A 25,375-nucleotide genomic window follows, 5' to 3' on the forward strand; every position below is an offset into this window, starting at 1 on the left:
GAAACTCCCAGTCCCAGGCACTGGACTGACAGATTCAGTAACCTATCAGACAAGTGCCTGCCTCCAGGGATCCAGACACGCCCATCAGGTGGGAGGCAGGTGATGGGTGGGGCGTTTCCTTCCCCCAGCATGCAGACCAGAGGCCAGACCCTACCATTCACCATGAGGCCAGTATGGCGCCATCCAGACCTGACCTCCTTACTTCAGGATTACAGTGTTCAGCCCAAGCTTGACTTTTTCCCAGGCAATATGGCTGAGCACCACTGAGTTCCTGGATTCCTCTGTCTCTCTCTCTCTCTCCCCTCTCTCCACACACACACACACACATTCCTTACCATCTTCTTGGGAGGAAAGAAGTAGGAAGTCCTACCTAGTACCCTTCCACACAGTGAAGCACAAGCCAGGCTCTTCCTACCTGTCACCTATTCGTCCTACCCACCCCCCCCCCAACACAGAGGCTCAGCCTCAAGACGTGGAAACCTAATGGTGGCACACTAGTGAGCCATCCAAAGATGCATTTCACCCTATTAATTAACAGGGGGGGAAAAAACCCATTGAGGTGACAATGCTGGGGTCTGTAGATAGCCAGAGAGCGAATGAGAATGAAGAAAAAACCCAGGAGCCCCATCGGGACAGCTACCCATTCCTTCCACCATCACAGAGCCGTGAAGGTGACAGGGACACCCCCAGCCAGCTCTGCTTGGTTCCTTCCAGAGCCAGACAGGACATGTTTTAGGCCACACAAGCCAAAAGGCAGGATGGAAGGTTGTGTAAGGACTTACATAACCATTTGTATGTAATTCAACCATGCAAAAAATGTTAACTCCATCCTTAGTGCATGGGGCTTACAAAAGGTAGACAGCTGTGAGCTTTTGGAAAACTCAAAAGAGCTTTAAACTAAAATACTGCTAGCCAGGAGCCAGTGGCTCATGCCTGTAATCCTAGCTACTCAGGAAGCTGAGATCTGAGGGTTGCAGTTCAAAGCCAGACCAGGCAGGAAAGTCTGTGAGACTCTTATCTCCAATGAACCACCAGAAAACCAGAAGTGGTACTGTAGCTCAAGTGGTAGAGTGCTTGCCTTGAGCTGAAGAGCTGAGGGACAGCAACCAGGCCCATAGTTCAAGACCCAGGACTGACAAAAAACAAAACAAAACAAAAAAAACTTAGTTAAAATGTATGATTATGATAGTACCTAGGTTAATTTTTTTCAGATTTTTAAGTGCAAAAAACTAAACTCAATATTCATGTGATCTCTTAAGGATTTACAAATACTCCCCACTCTCCCCCAAAAAATAGGTGGGCATGGAAAACTGGTTCTAAGGAAATGGGCACTCACAGATTGACCTGTTTCTAGGGAGCAGGTGTGTGGAGGGGTCAGCCCAAGCCCAGAGCAAAGCGGGGGGCTGGAAATGGGTGGAAGAGATGTGGGAATGGATCGCTGAGAAATTCCAATGGTGAATGCAGAAATAATATTGTCAGCAGAAGCAAGGGAGGACAGGAGATACTCACATGGAGTTCATTCCCAAAAGGAAGGAAAAAGTCAGATAGATAGATAGATAGATGATAGATTGATAAAAGATAGAGGAAGGAAGGAAGGAAGGAAGGAGGGAGGGAGGGAGGGAGGGAAGGAAGGAATGGAGGGAGGGAGGGAGGGAGGGAAGAGAGGGAGGGAAGAAGGGAAAAAGAGGGATTGAGGGAGGAAGGGAAGAAAGGAAGAAGAGGGGGATTGAGGGAGGGAAGGAGGGAGGGAAGGGAAGGGAAGAGAAGGGAAGAAGGGATGGAAAGAGGGAGATAGGGAGGGAAGGGAGGGAAGGAAAGAAAAGAAAGAGAAAAAGGGAGAGGAATGTAGGTTTGTGATAGCAATACTGGGAAAAATATTATTCACAAGCTCATGGGTTTGATGCCAAGAGGGGGGATGGAAGAGAGATGCGGGGGAGAGAACTGGAAGTCCCCCGTGGTTTCCAGGTGGGTGGCCTGGCTTGGGTGTCCCCAGGTCCCAAGTCCACTCTGCGGGCCACACTCACAGAGCCCCGTGCTGTCATTCCCGCCTTTGGTTTGAGTTGCCCTGAGAGAATGCATGGCGAAGAGAGCCTGTGACATAAGCCGTACACACCACGTAAGGCCCTTCTGTGACTGAGGCCTGCCAAGGGGAAGAGGTAGCTCGGGCTTGCTGTGCATTCTGCACCCGTTTCCAGCGGGTGTCGGGCGCCTCACCAGCATGGGGGGCTTTCATGGTAGTTAGCTGTGTGGGTTGAAGATTTCAAACACCTCAAACCCACGTGGAACTTGTCTCCCTGAATTCATAAAGAGCCTCTGTAAAGATGAGACCAGAAGCTAGCGAATGGCAAACGTGTCAACTGGTTGCCGTTGAGCATTTTCTTTGTAAAATGTATTTAATCGCCAGCTTTGAGGGGAGCAGACATCACCCACTGCCACACGGACCACAAAAACCATTCACAATAGCCACGGTTCTTACATCTCTTGTATTCCTAATAACTACAGAAAGCACATGGGATTGCTCCCCTTTCTTTTTCCCCCAATACTGGGGTTTGCACTCAAGATCGTGTACTTGCTTAGCTTGCTTATTTGCTTGGCACTCCACCAGTTGGATCATACCCACCATTCAGCTTTTTGCTGGTTGATTGGAGATGGAGTCTCATGAACCTTTCTGCCCAGGCTGACTTTGAATCTCAGTCTTCCAAGATGTCAGCCTCCTGAGCAGCTAGGGTTGCAGACATGAGGCGCCAGCACCCCAACTTCCATCCCTGCTTATACAATCAGAGAAGTTTATTGGGGAGCCATGTAACTCATTTACCTTCTACTGGTCACACAAAAAGGCCAGCTGCTATAGCTGGGGCTCAGAGTTAGGTTCCAGTGACTCCTGCCATCTCCCCTGGGGCTTCATTTTTAAAACAAGACAAAACAAAATCCCCAAACATCTAAACTCTCCTGCTGGGTACATAGCAGCTGTTTACTGAGAAGGATCGACAACATACTTCCATTTCATTCCTCCTCAATGAACTCTGTAAAACTCTACACCAAATGCAATTTCTTGGAATGGGTTGTTATGCTCTAAGAATCCAAAGATTTAAAAAGAAAACTGCATTCTTGCAAAGAAAAAAGTCACAAATTTACAAATCTCCCCTTTGTTTTGGCTGTTTTGTTTTGGGTTGGTTTGTTGGTTCTGTTTGTTTGTTTTTCAGCATTGGGGCTTGAACACAGCCCTGATTGTTGATTCCTTAACTTTTCCACTCAAGGCTAACACTCTACCACCTGAGCCACACCTCCACTTGCAGTTCTGTAATGGTTCATTGGAGATAACAGTCTCAAGGACTTTCCAGCCCCAGTAGGCTTCAAACCATGATCCTTACAAATCCACTCTTAGCCACAAGTATGCATTAAACACCAATCACACGCACATTACTCTGTTAGATAGAATACATTGTCACTGAATAATTACACACACTCGAATGATACCTTTCAACAATAAGCCAGAAACACAACATTTGTAGCCAGCAATAAACAACCAACCAAGCAGTGAAATAGTAACTTGAACACAGATCCTTACATTTGCTAGGGATCACTGATTACATCCAGCTGTGTCTGGCAGGAAGCTCCTCTTGGCTCCATATTAGAGCAGCGGGGATGTTAAGGATCTCCACATTTCAATATTTCACTTTGGCTCCAGGCTGGTGGCTCACACCTGAAATCCTAGCTACTCTGGAGGCTGAGATCTGAAGATGGAAGTTCCAGCCATCCCTGGCAGACAAATCTGAGATGCTTATTTCCAATTCACCAGCAAAGAGTGGTAGAGCTCAAGTGGTAGAGCACCAGGGATTAGCAAAACTAAGCAGGAGGGTGAGATTCTGAGCTCAATCCCCAGTATTTCTACCAAAAAAAAAAAAAAAAAAAGTCATTTTCTAGAAAGGAGAAGGGAGACCTAAAGACACCCTCCCCCATCCCCAAGGCCCAGGACAAGCCTGAGAAGCAGGCCTTTGCTGGTGGGGTTCTCCACAGGATTGGGCCTCCACAGAAGGGAGGGGGCAGATCTACTTCCTCCGAGGATCCACAAGCCCACAATGCGTCAGGACTTGGAGGGAGAGACCCAATGGGCCTGTGCAGAACGAGAGGTCCCCCGCCATACTCCATCTCAGATGGATCACCAGTAGAGAGACACAGTCAAAGTACTGATGGCTACACCCGATGTAAAAGTGATACAAGTTAAGAAGCGGAGAGCCCACCTGCGCATGCGTCATCATCATTTCCAGAGCTAGGGGCCCTCTCACAGCCTTCAGGCATAGCAATAAAAAAAAAAAAAAACATTAATATGACCAGGCATGTGCCTTCCACCTGCAATCTTGGCTCCGCAGGAGGTTGAGATCTGAGGATCAGAGCTTGAAGCCAACCCTGGCAGAAAAGTCCATGAGACTCTCCTCTCCAATTAACCCGGGGGCAAAAAGCCATAGAGCTGTGGCTCAAATGGGAGAGCACCAGCCTTGAGCAAAGAGCTAAAAGATGGCACCTAGGCTCTCAATTCAAGCCCCTCCCCCAGAATAGTAATCGTATTAATATACTATTAATAGTCATTCTCAGGAATCTTTTCATTGTATCTTGAAACTGCCTGGGTAAAAAGCCACCTGTAGTCCAGTCTGGCTGGCAGTGTCTCCCCTTCCTCGCTCCCTCCCATCCCACCCCCATCCGCACCCCCAAGTTGTGTCGATCATTTCCAACGCCGTGTCCAGTGAGGACCACAGCTGCCTTCCCCCCCCCCCCGCCCCTCCATGTCCGTGTTCCCCCTTTCCAGAATGTTTTGATCGCGATGTGAGGTTGCTTTTCTCCCAGGCCCCACGCAAAGAATAGGGTGGGGAACGGGGTGCGCAGGAGGCCATCACGGGTCATCCTGGCCCTCTCGACGGTCGCCTGCCGCTGCCCCGACCACCAGACCTCGCTGCCGTCCGTCGGTCGCACTGAGGGGTTCGGGGGTTCGGGGCAGAAGCTGAGGGGTCCAGGGGGGCACCAAATCCCTTCTGCGCTTCGCGATCCTTTTCCTCCCAGGCTGGTCTCACATCCTTGGCTCGTGGGCGCCACCCAGCGGCCGTCGTGCGTCATCGCACGGGGGACCAAACCCCCGCCCCCCCCCCCCCCCCCCCCCCCCGCGAGCCCGGGGCGAAGCTGGACTGGATATCATCAGGTCTGGCTTTGGGACCAGGAGAGGCGATGCTTTGTTTGGGGGCCAACCCCAGATTGAGGGGCGACAAGGACACCTTTATCCTTTTTATCCTTTGAAAGGTAGAGCTGAGAAGAGAAAGGAAAGGCTGGGAGCACCCAGCAGTACGCAGAGGGGGAAACTGAGGCACAGTCCACGCCTGCCAAGCGTGAATGCCCCGGGGATCAGGCACAGGTTTGGAGACTGGAAAGCCGTGGAGTGTCCAGAACCTAGGAGCCCCGTGAACTTACACGATTGTCCACTACGAGCCTGGTGATCTTTCTCACTGAATTCAAAGCCACCACAATGGAGAGCCGTCCAGCCTTGGGGAGGGGGGAGGGAAGGAGGGGACGTTTATCCAAGGGAGCACGGATACTCCAAACTGTCCACAGCAGAACCCCGAGAATCATGCAGAGATGCCCAGCCCAGCCCAGCACAGTAGCTCCTCCCTGAGCCGGCTGCATGGCGCATGTGAACAAGGGAGAAAGATCTGGAGGTTCTGTCGCATAGCCAGTCACTCGAGCTCGCTTGCTTGCTTTTTTCTTCTTTCGCATTTTTCAGTACTGGGACTTGAACTCAGGGCCTGGGCAGTGTCCCTAACTTTTGTCACTCAAGGCTGGTTCCCTACCACTTGAGCCATAGCTTCACTCCCTGTTTCCTAGTTGGAAATAAGAGTCTCACAGACTTTTCGGCCAGGTCTGGCTTCAAACCATGCTTTTGCTAGCAGAGAAACACTCTACCTCATGAAAAGCTGGGCAGATGGTGGATGTGAGCATTTAAGTTGGGGAGACATTTGTAGAAGGAATTCTGGGAAGTCTGACATGTCAACCAATGAGCATGGTTGACGTGTCAGACTTCCCAGAAGCCACTGGGCTCAAGGTCAAGGTCCCTAAAGACACTCCAGGACCTGGTGTGAAGTGGAATGACACAAATACTCTGACTACAGCCAGAAGCCTTGTGGAACGCTAAGCACCAGGCCAGGGCCAGTGGGTGAAGAGGAGGCTGGCATCTCTCATCAGCTGCTAACCCGCTCCGCACACCGTGGCTGAGTCCTGGGCTGCCTGAGTCCTGGGCTGCCTACCCCTTCCCCAGGAGAGAGCCAGGACTGCTTGGCAGTAGAGCTCTCCACACCCGTTCAGACAATGAAGTCATCTCACCATCAAGCAATTCTAGTAAGCCCAAAGGATGACCCAAACCATATTAAATATTTGTTCTAGAGATATCCAGCCATAGTGGCAACAGAAAAAGAATCTGTTTAAAAGGGATTTAAAAGCCAGGAAGCAGGGGAAATTCCACATGCCAATCATGACCCTTCACATCCTCAGCCCCGCCCACAATCTATGACTTGAAAGTATTCAGCTAGAAAATGGCATATGATTTTTTTTACTGTTGATCTCAAGTCTCCACCTCTTCCCTCTTTCCAAGCCGTGAGACCCTCCTCAGATAGTGCTACGTAATCATAAATAATAGATTCTTATTTCTATTGGCCAAATCAAGAACAACGTGAATAAAAGTTCATACTAATTTATTTTATACAAATGTCCAGGGATTGTTAAGGCGGAGAGAAATCATTTTGTGGCCTATTATGAATGAATCTATGATCCCAAAGATAAATGTCTTTATAGTATGACAAGGAAAAAAAACAGTAACATAAGGAAATACCTTAGAAATGTCTTCTAGGTAGCTAGGCCTGGGTGGCTCACACTTATAATCCTAACTACTCAGGAGGCTGAGAGCTGAGGATCAAGTTCAGAGCCAGCCTAGGCAGCAAAGTCCTTGAAACTCTCATCTCCAATTCACCAGAAAGAAGCTGGAAATGGAGGTGTGGCTCAAGTCATAGAGTGCCCCCCTTGAGCACAAAAGCCAAATGAGGACGGGAGGTCCTGAGTTCAAGTACGGCCCCAGCACATGAAAAATGTTTACTCATAATGCCAATCTGTTCCCTTCTGTTCTTTCTAAGGCTCTTCTTCCCAGAATCATCCCAATTGTCAGTGTTTGCCTAAAACTCAGAATTGCCCAAACAAATAAAGAAAGTCAACTAGAAACCCAGGCCCTGAGTCTGAGCCCCAATACTAGCACAAAACAACCAACAAGCAAACAAATGAATACATACTCTAAATAAATGAGCCCATGTGAAGTTTGAGTGCTGAAAGTTTTGAAAGGTCAAGTTGATATTTGTTGAATGGCTCTGTTGTCTTTAGTACCTGGGAAGCTACACACAGCAAACAAGGCTTGAGCTCCTCTGTTGACTGATTGAAATAAATAACATGGGGAAATCAAGCAGTGTGTAAACTGACTGCATTCAATCTTCAAATATCCCTGATGTAGGCCCTCAAACGTGGATAAACTCATTGTTCCAACACTGCTTTGCTGTGTTGTCTGCGTAGACTAGGCTTAGCTGAGCTACACAAAATTACAGTAAAATGGCAAACTGCACCATTAGTTTTTCTACCTTTGCTGTATCTCCTCAGAGGAGCATTAACCTTGAGCAAAAATGGTCAAGGACAGTGCCCAGGACCTGAGTTCAAGACCCAAGACCAGCACAAAAAAGAGGGGAGGGGATAATGTTGGACAGTAAAAAGAGAGCAGGACAAAGAAAATCTGTTCTATTTGTTTCATAAAATACATTATTTTCTTTTTTTTTTTTAATTGTGAAAATACCTTACAGAGGGGTTACAATTACATGGGCAAGATAATGAGTACATTTCTTATCAAGGATTGTTGCCTCCTCCTTTGTTTCCCCTTCCCATCCCTTCCCATCTCCCACCCCTCACCACCCCAGCCAAAGTTGTAAAGTTCGTTTTTCGATATAACGATTTGTACATCTCATTGTTGCAATGGGTCCACCTGTATCCCTATTTAAGCAATTTGCTTTTTCCCTTCCCCTCCTCAAATTATACCAACATCAAATACAATGAAAGCAGGGGTTATACCGTGGGGGAGGGACATACAAAGCAACAAAGAAATTATCTTATAAATATGTTAGAAACAATTGCATGAAAGAAAGAAACATTTGAATACTTATCTTGGGGTTCATTCCCCTAACTTCAACTTATCCAACCTTTTCTGCTTGTCTCAGATATATACTAGTTATTGCAAATAAGGGAAACCATGGGACCTATGTTTCTTTGGGCCTGGCTTACCTCACTTAAGATAATTTTTTCCAAGTCTTTCCATTTCCTAACAAATGGGGCGATGTCATTTTTTCTGATAGAGGCATAAAATTCCATTGTGTATATATACCACATTTTCTTGATCCATTCATCTACTGAGGGGCATCTGGGATGGTTCCATATCTTAGCTATGGTAAATAATGCTGCAATAAACATAGTCGTGCTGGTAGCTTTAGTGTGGTCTTGTTTGTGATCATTTGGGTAAATGCCCAAAAGTGGGATTGCTGGGTCATAGGGGAGCTCTATGTGGAGTCTTTTGAGGAACCTCCATACTACTTTCCAAAGTGGTTGAACGAGTTTACACTCCCACCAAAAATACAGTAAGGTTCCCTTCTGTCCACATCCCCTCCAGCATCTGTTGTTATTGGAGTTCTTGATTATAGATATTCTACCTAGGGTGAGGTGGTATCTCAATGTTGTTTTGATTTGCATTTCTTTTATGGCTAGAGAGGTTGAGCATTTCTTCATGTGTCTATTAGCCATCCTTCTTTTTAAAGAGAAGTTTCTCTTTAAGTCTTTAGCCCATTTATTTATTGGGTAGTTGTTTCTCTGAGAATTTGTTGTTGGGGGATTTAATTATTTGAGTTCCAGGTATATTTTAGATATGAGACCCTTGTCCACTGTATGGCTAGTGAAGATCTTCTCCCAATCCGTGGGCTTTCTATTGATCTTGCTAGCTATGTCCTTTGCCATGCAGAAGCTCTGCAATTTCATGCAATCCCATTTGTCCAACCTTTCTTTGATTTGTTGTGTTTCCGGGTCTCTATTAAGAAAATTTTGGCCTGCGCCAAGGAGACCTAGGGTTTCTCCTATTCCATCCTGTAATGTTTTCAGAGTGTCTGCTTTGACTCCGAGGTCTTTGATCCATTTGGAGTTGATTCTGGTGCAGGGTGATATATAAGGATAAAGCTTTAGTTTTCTACAAGTAGTTAACCAATTTTGCCAGCGCCATTTACCGAAGAGGCTGTCTTTCTTCCATTCTATTTTTCTAGCTCCCTTATCAAAGATTAGATGGCTATATGTCTGTAGGTTCATTTCTGGGTTTTCAATTCTAATCCATTGGTCCTGAGGTCTGTTCTTGTGCCAGTACCAAGCTGTTTTGATTACTATGGCTTTGTAGTAGAGTTTGAAATTTGGTATTGACATTCCTCCAGCACTGTTCTTTCTGTTAAGGATCATTTTTGCTATTCGGGGTCTTTTATTGTTCCATATGAATTTTTGGATTGCCTCTTCTATTTCCTTGATAAAATACATTATTTTCTTTTGTGTCATTTTTATTTTGTTGTTTTGAGATGGAGCTTGCTATGTTGCCTAGGTTGATCCCGAACTTCTGTGCTCAAGGGAAATTACCAAGAGCTCTGACTACAGTTGAAGTCTACTGCGCCCTTATTGTCATTTCTGATCAAAACATAAATGTGCGTACTTGTGGCATACAATGATATTTGAATAACATGCATTCATGGGTAATCACCAAGTCAGGATAAAACATGGAGTCAACACTTGATCCTCAATTTATTACTTGATGAGAACATCCAAAAATCTTTCTCCTATTTGTATGTTGTATTTTTTCTTGCTGAATTTTGAAATATATGATGCTTGTTTTTGTTTACTCCAGTCACCCTAGTGTATAGTAGGACACAGATATTATTCCTCCTGTCTGGGACTCACATCTCTCCAACCCTCACATCCACCACCTCTCCTTGACATCTAGCTCCACCTTTCTCTCTACTACACTCATCAAACCAAGATTTTTAGCTTCCATAGACAAATGAGATCACTTGTCTGTGCCTGGTTTATTTCACTTCACATAAGGCCCTCTGGGCTTGTCCATGCTTTTGTAAAGGAAGAGATTCATTGGGTATACGTACCACAACTTTTTTCAGTTCATCAGTAGTGGAGTTTTAGGTCGATATAGGTTGGCCCTAATGAATAATGCTGCAGTAATGTGAGAATAGTTATCTTTTCAAAATATTGGTTTCAATATATTGATTTCCTTTCCCAACAGTGGGATTTCTACTTCTATTTTTACTCCTCTGTGTGTGTGTGTGTGTGTGTGTGTGTGTGTGTGTGTGTGTGCGCGCGTGTCTGCAGATACTAGGGTTGAATTCCGCCTCCTGCTTTCACTTGGCTTTTTGCCCAAGATAGATCTTCTCCCATTTGAGCCATCTCTTATTGGAGATAAGCATCACATGAGTTTTTCTCTCCAGGCTGGTTCCAAACCCCCATCCTTAGATCTCAGCATAAGCCATGATCACCCAGCTATTTGCACTCTTGAAAGGAACTTCCATGCCATTTTTCATATTGGCTGTACAAATTTTACATTTGCACCGAGTCACACAGCCTTTTACAAAAAGTTGTTAGTCATCCCACTTCTGTTTTAGCATAAGATAGATAAAATCTGCTGAATTTGAGCTCTGTAAATGTCCTCACTTGGGAAATATATTAGACCAGATGATCTCTGAGGTCGATGTAATTCCAAGAATTAAAAGTTCAATTTCTCTATCTCCTGCAGCACAGTTCTGAATTCTGATTGTATTCTTTCCTTGTGGAGAAATCCTTGGTGACTCACAGCTGGCTGTAAAATCCAGGTTTGGGGGGGGGGGGGGACTTTAGGGACGGCAGTGGGGAGGAGGGGAAAACCTCAAATTCCTTCGACATGGCTTTCAGAACTTGGCCCTTTCCTATCTTTCCAGTCTTCCTTCTCTCCCTTCCCTTCCACAAGTCTACTCCTTCCTAACTGGGCCTCCCCTGCTTGCTCCTTGATCTGTTTCCTCTTCCCTGTGCTCTTGTTTGTTCTGCCCTCTCTTGTGGAAACACTCATTTTCATGTAAACATAACCCCTTTTACAACTCTACCCAGAGCAACCTCTTGCAGGATGGTCTCTTTTCTAAACTTCCCTTGGTGGTAAGGCTTCAGTCAACAGACAAGGCCTCGGGCTCTCAGTGTAGAATCACCTTTAGGCGTCTCTTACTTCCTCCAGACTTCTTGAAAGGACAGTTGCATACCTGGTAGCCTGTTTCCTAGTTCCTTGTCTATAAGGGATGCTGGTGGCAATCCTTAGAAGGCCAGTGACTGATTGATTGATTGATTGATGACTGATTGAGCAAGAAGCCCTTCCAGTGAGCACTGGATGCAGGAGACACAAGCATGATGACCTCTTGTTCTCCCTCAGTACCTAAATAATACCAGGGGCTGGGAAGGTGGCTCAGTGGTAGCGCACTAGCCTTGAGCTGAAGAGCTGAGGGACAGCGCTCAGGCCCAGAGTTCAGGCCCCATGACCGGACCCAAAACAATAATAATAATAATACCAAGAACAGGGATGAGCACTGTTTGTTAGAATTTATTAGACTTTGCCAGAGAACCATGCAGACATCCAGAAACAAAGAACAAAGAAAAGTTTTATTGCCTGTAAAGGGACCGGCAAGACCCCCTTCTCACAAGAGAGGAGTGAGAGGAAGCACCAGCTCTTGTCTGAGCTGACCTATATAACCTACTGGAGCTAGGAGGGGCTAGAAGGGGCTAGGAGGTGGCGATCTAGGTGTGGCCATGAGGACCAGAGGCTTCATCGTGGTGGACTAGGATGTATGGCTGCTGCCCACGTAGTAACTAAGGGCTCTGCAGCTGCCCAGACCTGAAGGTCACTCTAAGGGGCTCTTGCTGCCTTCTATGGTGGTCGCTGCCCCAGTGGAGTGCCATCCCAAGGTAGAGGGGGTTGGAGGCTGATTATTGACTGCCTTCGCAGCATGGGCCTAGTGTTGCCTAGGAAGGGAGCATGCCAAGCTGTGGAAGGGGGAAGGCGCGTGCTAGGCGGGGGGAAGGGCTAGAAAGAGCTTCTTTAGAAAAGGGACGGGAAGGCCACTCAGAAGATGGAGCAGCAGGACGGGACGGGAAACGGGTCTGGGCACCGCGTGGGCCTGGGCCGTGGCTTCTCGCCATCTGTCCATCAGCAGGTGTAGATGCAGCCAGCCCAGGAAGTCTGGGTAGGTGGTGGCCACCGGTGGGGCGGGGCGAGCGGAGCGGGCACACTGGGGCGGGACCAGGCGTGTCTAGGAGCCCAGGGTGGCCCCGTGGCCCCTGCGGCCGCAATCGCGTCTGGCCGCCCCACCTCGGCCTCTCTCCCCAGTAGGGCCCTGGCCTCTGCACTGAGCTCAGCCGCCATCCTCTCTTCCAGGCGACCAGGCCGACCCCTGCCGCTTCCTGGCCTGCGGGGAATCCGCCCAGTGCGTCTGGAACGCGTGGACCCAGGAGGCTGAGTGCCGCTGCCAGCTGGAGCAAGGGCTCGGGGATGCCCAGCGCTGCGCCCCTGCGGAGGGCGCCATCAGGTAGGCCACGCGTCCCAGCGTCCCCTTAGAACACAGGGCGCCAGCAACTCCCGCCTGTAACCCCGGCTCTGAAGCTCATCAGCCCATGGGTCTTGAGACCCTTATCTGCCATTAATCACCACAACACCCGAAGATGTGACCACTCAAGTGGTAGAGTGCCAGCCTTGAGCACAGAAGCTCAGAGTCTGCACCCAAGGCTCTGAGTCCAAGACTCAGGACCAGCACACACACACACACACACACACAGAGAAAAATTCATATGGTCCTCTAAGCCATAAGAGATAGTTTTGTGATTTCAAAGATTACGTACTATTTCTATATTAATATATGGTTAATTGTATAATGTAGAATGCATTATTTATTTGTTGATGCAAACATGTATCACTATACTTATGTATGATTTAGATGTATATTTAAATATAGAGCTAGCATATTGCAATTTAATTAATATATTTAATTATAACATCTATAATCATACATTAAAATATATTAAGAAACTATAGCAGTCTTGTTTAAGGCACTCCATTTCTTAGACATAAACATATATTAATACATACAGAGGTAATGTTTAAGAAATCCAGCAAAATAATATGATTGCAGTTTGTGCATGTTGTAGATGACAAAAATTACATCATGTTGTGGTTCAAAATTCATACGGTCTTGGGTTGGGATGGGATGGGAAAACTGGGAGACAGTGAGGGAAAAGGTGACATTGTCCAAACAGAAATGTACGCTTTTCCTGACTTATATACTGTAACCCCTCTGTACATCAGATTTATAGTAACAATTTTAATTTTTGCTTAAATCATACGGCCCCTTAAGTCTGTGGTTCCCGCAGCTTAGCCTCTGGGCAAACCCACAGGCCAGCCAGGCCAGCCCTGCTCTGCTCTGCCTCCACAGCTGCACACGGCCACCTCAAGGTCACCTTAGAAAACCCTGTTCTGGTCCTTGGGCTGTGCTTCTATGAGCCCAGTAGGAGAGGATGGGAGAATCTGGGTGGGAACACACCACTACTACCTTAATCACTGCAGAACTGTGAGGATCTTCTCCATTTGTAAGCATTATAACGTTCATCTTAAGAATGGTACAAAAGATGGAGAAGTCAGAGGTAAGCAAGAATCCTCTGCTATCATCCCCATTTGGTGGTTAGATTTTATAGAATTGGTTTGTAAGAATCCAAAATGGAATTAGAATGAGTTCTTGTCTTGTAGTCAGTGTGTGTGTGCACACACACACGTATGTGTGCACATGTGCCATTACTAGAGCTCAAACTCAGAGTCTAGGTGCTGTCCCTGAGCTTTTTCACTCAAAATGGAGCTCTACCACTTGAGTCACAACTCTACTTCTGGCTTTTTCCTGGTTCATTCAAGATTAGTGTCTCTTGGATATTTCTGACCCTCAGATCTCAGCCTCTTGAGTAGCCAGGATTACAGGCGTGAGCCACTTGTACTGGGCAGTTTATAGTCAGTTTTTGCTGTTCTTTTAACCTAGAATATTTCTTCCTGCCATTAAATATTTTGTGTAGCCTCAGTTGTAATGAGCGTCGCAGTCCATTCTCTAGAGCTGAGGATGGCATGCTCAGTTGAATCGGTCTTCACTGCAAGACAGGAAGTGCTAGGTGGAAAGGGGAAATGTGGAGGGGTACAGTTGGTTTCTGTGCACAACCAGACTTGGGGTGTGGGGAGGCCTAGAGCTAGAGAGCACAACACTGCGCTCTTCTCAAGCCCTCTGGCAGGTGAACCTGGACAGCATATGTTTGTGGGTTCTTCCATCAGATAGACAAGAGATGGAGCAAATGCCCCTCCTCAGACCTGTATACATTAGGGAATTCGTGTTAACAGGCATTTCAAATTAGTCAGGGGAATATGGACAAGTCAATGTGGCTAGAGTACAATTGGCCTTTCGTTTATTAAAAAATTCATTTCATATTAGAGAAAATCAATTCTACATCAAAGATCCAAATCTATCCAAACTATGAACATAATAATTTTTAATGTTTCTATAAATCTTGTCCTAAAAGGCCACCCTAACTATGACACCAACTCCCAGATATCAAGGTTTCTATGGAAAGAAATTGTCATGAATAAAGCTAACAATAATAAGACCAAAGAAAAATATTTGTAGTCTATACCATAGACAAAGATTGAACATCGGTAATAAAACCTTATATATCAATGAGACAAGAACCCTAATATTAAAATGAGCAACATAACCCAAAAGTGCAATGACAATGGCTCATGCCTATACTCCTAACTACTAGAGCAGGTGAGAGCTAGAGGATCACAGTTCCAAGCCAGCCCAGACAGAAAAATCTTCAAGACTCCATCTGCAATTAACCAGAAAAATGCCAGGCTAACGGCATGGCTCAGCAAGCCAAGCAAGAGCATTTTGAATTTAAATACCAGTACCAGAAGAAGAGGAGGAAGAGGAGGAGGAAGAGAAGGAGGAGGAGGAGGAAGAGAAGGAGGAGGAGGAGGGGAAGGGTGAAAGGAGGAAGGGGAGGGGGAGGAGGGGAGAGGAAGAAGAGGAAGAGGAAAAGATGGAGAAATCCAAATGTCTGATGAAATATAGAAGATATTCAGTCTCCCCATAACCAGAGAACTCAAAAAGAAAGAAAGAAAGAAAGAAAATATCCTTTGTCACTTGTGACTTTGCACAAAGAAGCTGGATAAAACCAACGTAGGCCATGGAAACTGGAGAGAACCACTTCTATCAAGCACTGCTGGTGGGAGGGAAAATTGTAACACCTACTACATTTTACATTTGACTCAGGCACTCTGCTTTTAGACAATGAGTCCTAAAACCTAGTTGCAACCAGGTGCCTATGGCTCCCTCCTCCAACCCTGAGATCTGAGATCTGAGGGTCACGGTTTGAAGCCAATCTAGGCAGGAAAGACCAGGAGGGTCTTACCTCCAATCAACCACCAAAATGCCCCAGAAGTGGGGCTGTGGCTCAAGTAGTAAAGCACTAGCCTCGACCGAAATGCAGCTCAGGGACAGCGCCTAGGCCCACACAAAATGCATCCCTCCCATCACTCCATGAGTGATTGTCTTGAATGAACTCAGTGATCCGGAGACACACAGCTCCCACTAGAGGGCAGAACACGCCGCTTCCTCAACTTGCCCAAAGCCATGATTTGGACTTGAGAAATTCAGATACACAGGAATGTTGATGCTCTTTAGACAAACCCAACAAACTTCTCTGGGTACCAGGCACCAGCAACCATGCGAGATGCTGGGTGGTGGGGGTCAGCTAAAAGAAATGGGGGGTAGGGAGAAGGGAGGGGGAAGAGGGAGGCTTATTTTATTTTCAGAGATGAGAGAAATTCCCAGAGAACCTCCATCTTGCCCTTTTAATTTCCTGATTCCATATTCCCTTCTAGAATGTTCGATGTGGAGCCCTATTCCCTCTTTCCATCACAAACCTCTGTGGCCCCCAGAAGGTTCCTCCACTTCAATGTGGGGGCACAGGTGGAGCACCGTGGGTGCTCAGAGGGTCCCAGGACCTGCTCCATGTCCATCAGTCATTCCAGTTCCTAAGTGGAGGCCATCGATTTTGCACCTGATCATTCATTACCTGAGAAGCAGCTAACATTGCCTAAAAGCAGAGTACCTGAGTCAAATGTAAAACGTAGTAGTAGCTGCTACTGACAAATTTCTCTGGGAAAGGAGTGTTACATTGTTACCAGCAATGTTTGATAGTAGTTTGATAGGAGTAGTTCTCTCCAGTTTCCATGGCCTACGCTAAGTTTATCCAGCTTCTTGGTCCACACTCACAGCCATGGATTCCATACTGGTTAAAGACTTCAGAAGTAGATGTACACACAACCTAGAGTTCTGCCCCTAAGTTGAGCCACATTGTCTCCCCATCCCTTGTTATAAGCTTCAAAGTCCTCATCTAATATAGTCGTAGGAATAAATTCAAAGGCTCCATGAGGGATAAATGAGATGACTCTCGATATAAACTGCTCAAACATTGGCACGAGTGGAGGTCTGGGTCCTTTGGCATACAGTAGACCTGGAAGGCAAAACAGATTCCCTGCCTGCCACTGAAACCAACACTCAGATGCAAATCTGATATAACCACAGTGCTGGAACAATGCAACAGCCTTCTCCAAAGAACCGTAAAGTTGGCTTCATTGTTCTTATTCATCTGAAAGGGAAGGAAAGGGAGAGCAGGATTGAGGGCTGGTGAGAGGCAGAGAGCAACTTCCATCAATGTAGTGATCTATCGTCCTGCTGCGAAGTTGGGGTCACTCATTACACACGTGCACGTGTGCGCGCGCACACACGCACACACATTTTATTTTCATTCTATTCTTTTTCACCATTCAATTATTTATGAATATACCCTCTACGTTTTTTCATCTCCTTCAGTTCAGATATTCCATACATGAATTCAGTGGTGCTGAGAACTTCAAAAAAAAAAAAAAAACTCCCAAGAATCAAGAAAAATTTCATGGTCAAAGGCCCCTTTTGCTGAGTTTTCCTTTTTCATCATTCTTATTACACCTTTGCAGAAAATTCAGTTCAGCCTACAACAGGGTAAATTGTTTCTGAGTTTTCCTCTTCTATAAATTTCCAATTTTTGTCCTAGAATCAAGTGAGCCTAATTAAATGTTCTGAAACAATATGTATAATAGTGAAACTTGTTTCCAAATTTGGGGAAACAAGTTTAAGTAAACGATTTTATAAAGCGGCATTTCCAAGGAGGTTTTAATAATAGGGAAGCATCTGCAATAACGTCAGCAAGGTTACAGGGTCACAGTCTGCAGCTGCAGGTGGGAAAGAGGCCGGGGAGAGGCACTGGTTGTTTCTAAGGAGCTGTTGCTAATTTTCTCTTGAGTCCTTGCTCTCCTGAATACCGGGAGTCTGAAGGAGAGGGAGAAAGGATTGGAGTTTGATATAGTTATAGTCTAGTCCTGTTTTGAATTTTATGTCTGATTAGTAATTTAAGCAACCATATTAGGGAGCTCAATCCTCCTGGAATGCCTATGCAGGTCCTGAGCTCCCTGTGGGAACATTTCAAGTCCCATTTTCCCCAACCCCTCTAGTACAGACGACTATGCTCCCTGGAATCTACTTCCCTGATATGCTGGAAGCTTCTGGGTCTTCCAACCAAGGCAAGTTAGGAACAAAAAATGATGTCCCAGGGCTGGGAAGGTGGCTCAGTGGTGGAGCACTTGCCTTGCATGCATGAGGCCCTGGGTTCGATTCCTCAGTACCACATAAGCAGAAAAAGCTGGAAGTGGTGCTGTGGCTCAAGTGGTAGAGCGGTAGCCTTAAGCTGAAGAGCTGAGGGACAGCGCCCAGGCCCCGAGTTCAGGCCCCACAACCGGACCCAAAAAAAATAAAAATAAAAATAATGTCCCTGTGGTGGGAGAGGGAGCAAGTAGCTTGTTACTCAGTTTCCTAAATCACACCCCTTTTTTTTCTCTCTCTGCCATCTTGGCATCAAGCACTGGGATTGGAAGATGATTTTCCTTCCTTTCCTCTTTTCTTAATATTATAGTGGACAGAATGTTGGGAGGAAAAAGGCAAGTTTTGGAAGATGATGGCAAAACAGTAGGGAACTTCCCCAGCTCTCTAACCAGAGAGTTGGGATCTTCACATGCACCCCCCCCCCCCCACCAAGAGATCAACAGCAAAGAACAGGTGAACAAGCGGAGAATCGCAGGAACTGAACAAACCTCATAACCTGTATACATCAGGATGGAAAACTGCAGAGATCCTTCTCCCATTCCCCACTCCCCCAGCCCCACTCCCCCAGCCCCCACCCCCACTTCCCCAGCCCCCACCCCCACTCCCCCATCCCTCCACCCCATCACTCCATCCCTCCTTCCCCCATCTCCCATTCCCCTATCCTCCTATCCCCCATCCCCATCCCTCTATCCTCCCATCCCCTTTCCCCATCCTCCCATCCCCCATCTCCCACCCCCATCCCCCACTCCCATTCCCCACTCCTATCTCTCCATCCCCCCATCCCCCCATTCCCCCCAGCCTTCAGCCCCCCCCACCTCCCCAGCCCCCCCAACCCCCAGCCCCCCCATCCCATGCCTGCAGCGAAAACAGCCCCTGCTCAGATGGACCCCAGGACCGGCCCACGGACCGCAGCTTTCAGTCACAGTCAACTCCCGCCCTGGACGTCACAGAAAGGAGCAGAGAAGGCGGCCAGGTACCGCCCGGACTGGAGAACTCCCAGACCCATGGCTGCCCAGCACTCTGGCCAGCAAGCAGTGCTGCAGGTCAGCCCACAGCCAGCTCCAGGACCAGCGGGTATCCTGCACGGGACCCCCGACGGGAGACCCGCACTGCCAGTGACCCCCAGAGCCTGTCCCAGAAGCTCTCCATCCCGCCCAAGAAGGACGAAGAGGCCCTGGTCCTGCTCTCCCCCCTCACCCCTCATGCCCCCGCCCCACCCCCACCCCCTGTTGACTTCTAGTGGGGGGCTGCCAGGCCCCATACCGGGTGGGCGCTGGGCCGCAGTGCCCTCCGCAGACCTGGCCACCTGTAGGGAAATGCGGCCTGTTTGGAAGCAACACAAACTTTTTGTGTTCCACTGGGAGCACCCCCTCCCGAAGCCCACCTTCCCCGGAGGCCTGAAGCCACTCCCACAGCCCCCCACAGCCCCCCACAGCAGACAGGTCTAATCAGCAACTGTGGGCAGACAGAGGAGCACGCACACACAAGACACAATCCAAGCACCATACCCTGGCAGAGGGAACCCACTCGGGACCCAAGGGAAAACAAAATCCCACTCCTTCCGAAGGTCACCTCCATCCTGGAAGTCTGAATGGAATCTTCCCAGCCCCCGCTGTAGACTGCACCAAGCTCCTTTCAGCTACCTTGGGGCCGAACATCCACAAGGAGCTTTCTGGCCTAAGCACCCAGAGTGCCCGAGACAAAGTGAGGGCTGCCACCCATGGGGCATGAACAAGCCAAACTCCGCAGTCCCGACACTCCCTGAATCCCAACGAAAGATTACAAGATTCATGAACAGACAAGATAAACCAAATCCAAAAGCCAACAACAATTCAGGGAAGGACCCCAGTGAAAGTGAAGAAGAAAGGAAGGACAATGAACCATTAAAGAATGATGGCAATGCAATGCCAATGAAATAAAAGGGGGAGAGGCAAAAGTAATTACAAGACTACAGAGAAGAAATGACTAAGAAGATCCAGACCTCCCCAAAAGATATGGAGATACAAACAAATGCTATACAACTCAATAAAAGATGAATAACATTATGAGAACTGATCTCAACAAAGAACGCAGAAGCACCAATGGTTCAATTTCCACAATACAAACCACAGTGGAATCCATAGGTAACAGAATAAGTGAATTGGAAAATTGACTATCAGGAGTCAAGGATAAAACAGAGGTGCTAGACTTTTTGTTCTAGCTTTGTTTGTGCTAGAACAAAAACTCAAAGGTACGGATAAAACACCCACAACTTACCAAGGAGAAATCCTAGAATTGGCAGACTCAGCTAAGAAATCAAATCTATGCATAATTGGGATTGATGAGGGGCAAGAATTTGAAAATCTATTCAGTAAAATAGTAACTAAGAATTTCCCCACTTGTAAGAAAAATCTCACCCACCTAACAGAAATACATAGAAACCCTAGTAGACAGGATCCAAGAAGAAACACTTCTAGACACATCATAGTAAAAACATTAGATCAATTGATTTTAAATGCTGCAAAATCAAAGAAGGAGCTATATTACAATGGAAAGAAAATCAGAATCACTTCAGACCTCTCCACACAAACTCTTAATGAAAGGTGAGCCTGGAATGGTATAATCCCAACCCTGAAGATCAACAGCTGCCAATCCAAACTGGTGTACTTCATAGTAAAACCAAAACCTTCCATGACAAACAAAAATTAAAGGAATTCATGAACACTAAGCCAGCATTACAAAGAATACTAAAGGGAAGAGCAGAATCTGAAGAAAACAATCAAAATCAAGGAAACACATCAGACAAAAATCACTAGAAAACCAATTTAGTAAGCACAGAAAGATGAAATAAGCAAAATACAAGAAATCAAAAAATGGCAGGAAACATGACATATCTCTCTATAGTAGCCTAAACATTAATGGTCTCAATTCCCCAATCAAAGAAAAAGAACAGCAGATTGGATCCAAAAACCAAGATCCATACCTTTATTGTCTCCAAGAGACAGAACTCACAGTCAAAGATAAAAACAAACTCCATGTAAAGGGATGGAAAAAAATCTTACACACAAATGCACCCTGCAAGAAAGCAGGAGTAGCCATTGTGATATCTGATAAAATAGACTTCTCATTAAAATCAGTATGAAGAGACAAGAAAGGTTATTATATTAATAAAGGGAATGATACATAAAGAGGAAATCCCAGTGGTCAATATTTATGTAGCAAATAATGGAGCACCTAAATACATTAAACAAATACTCTCGGACTTACAGAACAAGATAGACCCAAACACAATGATAGTGGGAGATTTTAACACCCCACTCTCACCAAAGGACAGGTCAACCAAACAAAAGATAAGCAAAGAAGCCTTTGAACCACATGATACCATAACCCAAATGGTCTAAACAGAGATCTACAGAGTATTCCACCCAAAAACGACCCAATTCACATTCTTCTCAGCAGCCCACGAAACATTCTCCAAAATTGACTATATCATAGTTCACACAAAGAGCCTAAGCAAATACAAGAGGATGGGCATAATCCCTTGCATCCTATCCAACCACAGTGGAATTAAACTAGTTCTCAACAAGAAAACATATTGCAGAAATTAGTCAAATAAATGGAGACTGAACAGCACACTACTGAATAACACCTGGGTCACAGAAGAAATTAAGGAAGAAATTCTTACAACTCAATGAAAATGAAAATATATCACAACTGAACATCTGGGATACAGCAAAGGCAGTACTGAGGGGAAAGTTCATAGCCTAAGCACACATATAAAGAAACAGAAACAGCTCAAGTAAATAACCTCATGATGCAATTAAAACTGCTAGGAAAACAAGAAAAAAAATCAAGTCTAAAACAACTAGATGGAGAGAGATTGCAAAGATTAGGGCAGAAATCAATGAAATAGAAATAAAAATATACATAAAATCAATGAAACTAAAAGCTGGCTTTTTAAAAAAAATTAATAAAATTGACAGACCACTTGTGAGATTAATGAAAAAAGAAGAGAGGAAATTCAAATCAACAAGATCAGAGATGCCACAGGAAACATTACAACAGCCAAGAAATCCAAATGAGTATAAAAGACTACTTTCAAACCTACTATACTCACTAAAGAAGGAAAACCTAGCAGAAATGGACACATTTCTAGAAGCATCAAACTGCCTAAACTGAACCAAGATGATATTAACCAGCTAAACAAACCAAAAACACACAATGAGATAGTGGAAATAATTGAAAGTCTTCCAACAAGGAAAAAAGCCCAGGCCCAGATAGATTCACCACTGAATTCTATAAGACTTCTAAATATGAACTAATACCAATACTCCTCAAGCTTTTTCATGAAATAGAAGCAGAGGGAGAATCCCAAACTTGTTCTATAAAGCTAATATCACACTCATCCCAAAACCTGGTAAGGATCAAAAAAAAAAAAACAGAGAGAGAACTACAGACAAATTTCTCTGATGAACACAGATGCAAAGCTCCTCAATAAAATATTAGCCAACAGAATCGAGAAACAAACTTAAAAAATCATACAGTATGACCAACTAGGCTTCATCCCACAGATGCAGGGCTGGTTTAACATACATAAATCAATAAATGTAATTCAACATGTCAACAAAGCAAGGTCAAGAACCACATGATCATTTCAATAGATGTAGAAAAAGACTTGGACAAAATATAACATCCATTCATGTTAAAAAGCTTTGGAGAGGGCTGGGAAGGTGGCTCAGTGTTAGAGTTCTTGCCTTGCATGCATGAGGCCCTGGGTTCGATTCCTCAGCACCACATAAGTGGATAAAGCCAGAAGTAGTACTATGGCTCAAGTGGTAGAGTGCTGGTCTTGAGCTGAAGAGCTGAGAGTTCAGGCCCCATGACTGACAAAAAAAAAAAAAAAGCTTTGGAGAAACTAGGAATAGAAGGAACATTCCTTAAAACAATAAAATCCATATCCAACAGACTAACAGCCAATATCATACTAAGTGGGGAAAAACTAAAACCATTTCCCCTAAAATCAGGAGCAAGGCAAGGATACCCACTCTCTCCTCTTCAGTATAGTCCTGGAATTCTTAGCCAGAACAAAAAGGCAAGAAACAACATTAAAGGGATTTGCATAGGGAAAAAGGAAAATAAACTGTTCCTATTTGCAGATGACATGATCTTATACCTAAAAGACCCAAAAAACTCCACCCCCAAACTCCTAGAACTAATTAATCACTTCAGCAAAGTAGCAGGATACAAAATTAGCCCACAAAAATCAGTAGCCTTTCTGTTTGCCAACAATGTACAAGCAGAATGGGAAATCATGAATATAACTCCATTTGCAATAGCCTCAAAAAAATACCCTAGGAATTAACCTAACCAAAGACTTAAAAGGTCTTTATAGTAAAAACTATAAAAATCTAAAGGAAGAAATCAAAGAGGACACTGGGAAATGGAAAGACTTTCCATGTTCATGGATAGGTAGAATCAATAGTGTGAAAATGGCCATACTGCCAAAAATGATATCCAAGTCAATGAAATCCCATCAAAACCTCATACCAAGATAGAGAAAACAAACCAAATACTCATATGGAACAACAAAAGATCAAGAATAGCCAAAGCAATTCTAACTAAAAACAATGTAGGCAATATGACCATAGCAGATTTCAAGCTCAACTACAAACCCATAAGAACAAAAACAGCTTGGTGTTGGTACAAAAATAGACCCCAGAATCAATGGATCAGATTAGAAGGCCCAGAAATTAAGCCACATTCTTACAGTCATCTGATATTTGGCAAAGAAACCAAAGACATGCAGTGGAAAAAACAGGCTCTTCAACTATTGGTGCTGGCAAAAGTGGATAAAACTAAAAGTAGATCCCTGCTTGTTCCCATGCACCAACCTCAATTCAAAGCAGATGAAAGACCTCAACATCAGACCCCAAACTCTGATACTACTGCAAGAGAGAGTAAGAGACATTATAACTTACAAGTACAGGCAGGAACTTCTTGCATAGAATCCAAGGGGCACAACAGATAGTAGTGAGACTTGACAAATGGGACCACATTAAAATAAAAAGTTTCTGCACAGCTAAGGACATAGTTAGTAAATGAGAAATACAACCAACCAATTGGGAAAAGATCTTTACCAACAATACATCAGACAAAGACCTAATATCAAATATACACAAGGAGTTCAAGAAACTAACCCTACCTGAACTTAACACACCAATTACTAAATGGACAAGGAAGATAAGAACAGACTTTTCAGAAGAAAAGGTAAACGTGGCACAAAAAAAACACATGGGAAAATGCTCATCATTCCTGGCCATAAAGGAAATGCAAATCAAAACAACCCTGACACACCATCTTACCCCAGTTAGATTGGCCAACATTTTGAATTCTCACAACAACAAATGCTGGTTGGGATGTGGAGAAAAAGTAACCCTACTGCACTGCTGGTGGGAATGTAAACTAGCAGAACCACTCTGGAAAGCAGTCTGGAGGTTCCACAAAGGACTAAAAAACTCCTGGGCATCTACCCTGAACATCATGAACCAGGATATGAAAAATACACCTGCACATCCATATTCATTGCTACACTAATCACAACAGCCAAGATCTGGAAACAGCTCAGATGCCCCCACAATAGATGAGTGGATCCAAAAAGTGTGCTACCAGTACACAATGGAATTTCACATAGCACTTAGAATAAAATAAGTGAGGTAAGCCAAGATCAGAGAGACAAATGGCCTCTGTTCTCCCTGATATGCAGAAATTAGCTCTAAAACACAGTGGTACATGACAAAATACACGAAATTCTAGATACTTATAGACAGAGAGACCAAAAGAGGAGAATATCACAAAGGTGCCATACCCAATCACCTCTTCATATGTATATAAAATTATACACATACTGAAATGAACTCCAAAGACATGTAAGCAAAGGACTTTTTTCTTAAATTGGTTTTTCTTTTATCTGATGATTGTATTCTTTACATTATATACACTGTATTCACGTGCACATCTGTGGGAAGGCAAGGGGGAGGACACAGAATGAGAGAAAGGGGTGAAAAAGAGCAGCAGTGGAGCTCACTGGCTGCACTGGACACTGATGGAAGTGAACCATGCATCTTGTGGATAGAGATGGGAGGGAGGGAATGGGAGAGAATGAGGGAGCAGATACTACAGGAAAGGAAATGGACTTATTACCTGAGGTATGTAAAGGTAAGCCTTCTATATATCACCTCTAAGACAATAACGTAAGCAAATTTGCTGATAAAAGAGTTTATATAGGAACATATCCTTGATGTGTTATGCTTATTTTCTAATGTAACAAGAAAAGATAACGTGCAAAATATGCACATGTGATCAACAGCAATTATATACGATAGGCACATGGATGTCTGAAAGCATAGGCAGCAAATTTAAAAATAAAACTCTAGTTTTCATTATTATTTCTTAAATAGTTGTACAAAGGTGCTTCTATTTAACATATCAATTAA

At 45.0% G+C, this 25,375-nt stretch overlaps 1 protein-coding gene across 1 annotated transcript in view; it reads left to right on the plus strand.

Annotated features, from left to right (window-relative positions):
• The window catches only part of Impg1 (interphotoreceptor matrix proteoglycan 1), a 126,258-nt gene extending 107,115 nt beyond the window's left edge, over positions 1 to 19,143 (plus strand). The window contains exons 15-16 of the mRNA XM_042687105.1: positions 12,551 to 12,701; positions 18,702 to 19,143. Of these exons, the coding sequence (XP_042543039.1) occupies positions 12,551 to 12,701; positions 18,702 to 19,143 (593 nt within the window). The remainder of the gene's footprint in view (positions 1 to 12,550; positions 12,702 to 18,701) is intronic.
• Positions 19,144 to 25,375: the final 6,232 nt, after the last annotated feature.

The sequence above is a fragment of the Dipodomys spectabilis genome, unplaced genomic scaffold (assembly GCF_019054845.1).
Source record: "Dipodomys spectabilis isolate Male_0828 unplaced genomic scaffold, ASM1905484v1 ptg000102l, whole genome shotgun sequence".
Lineage (NCBI taxonomy): Eukaryota > Metazoa > Chordata > Mammalia > Rodentia > Heteromyidae > Dipodomys > Dipodomys spectabilis.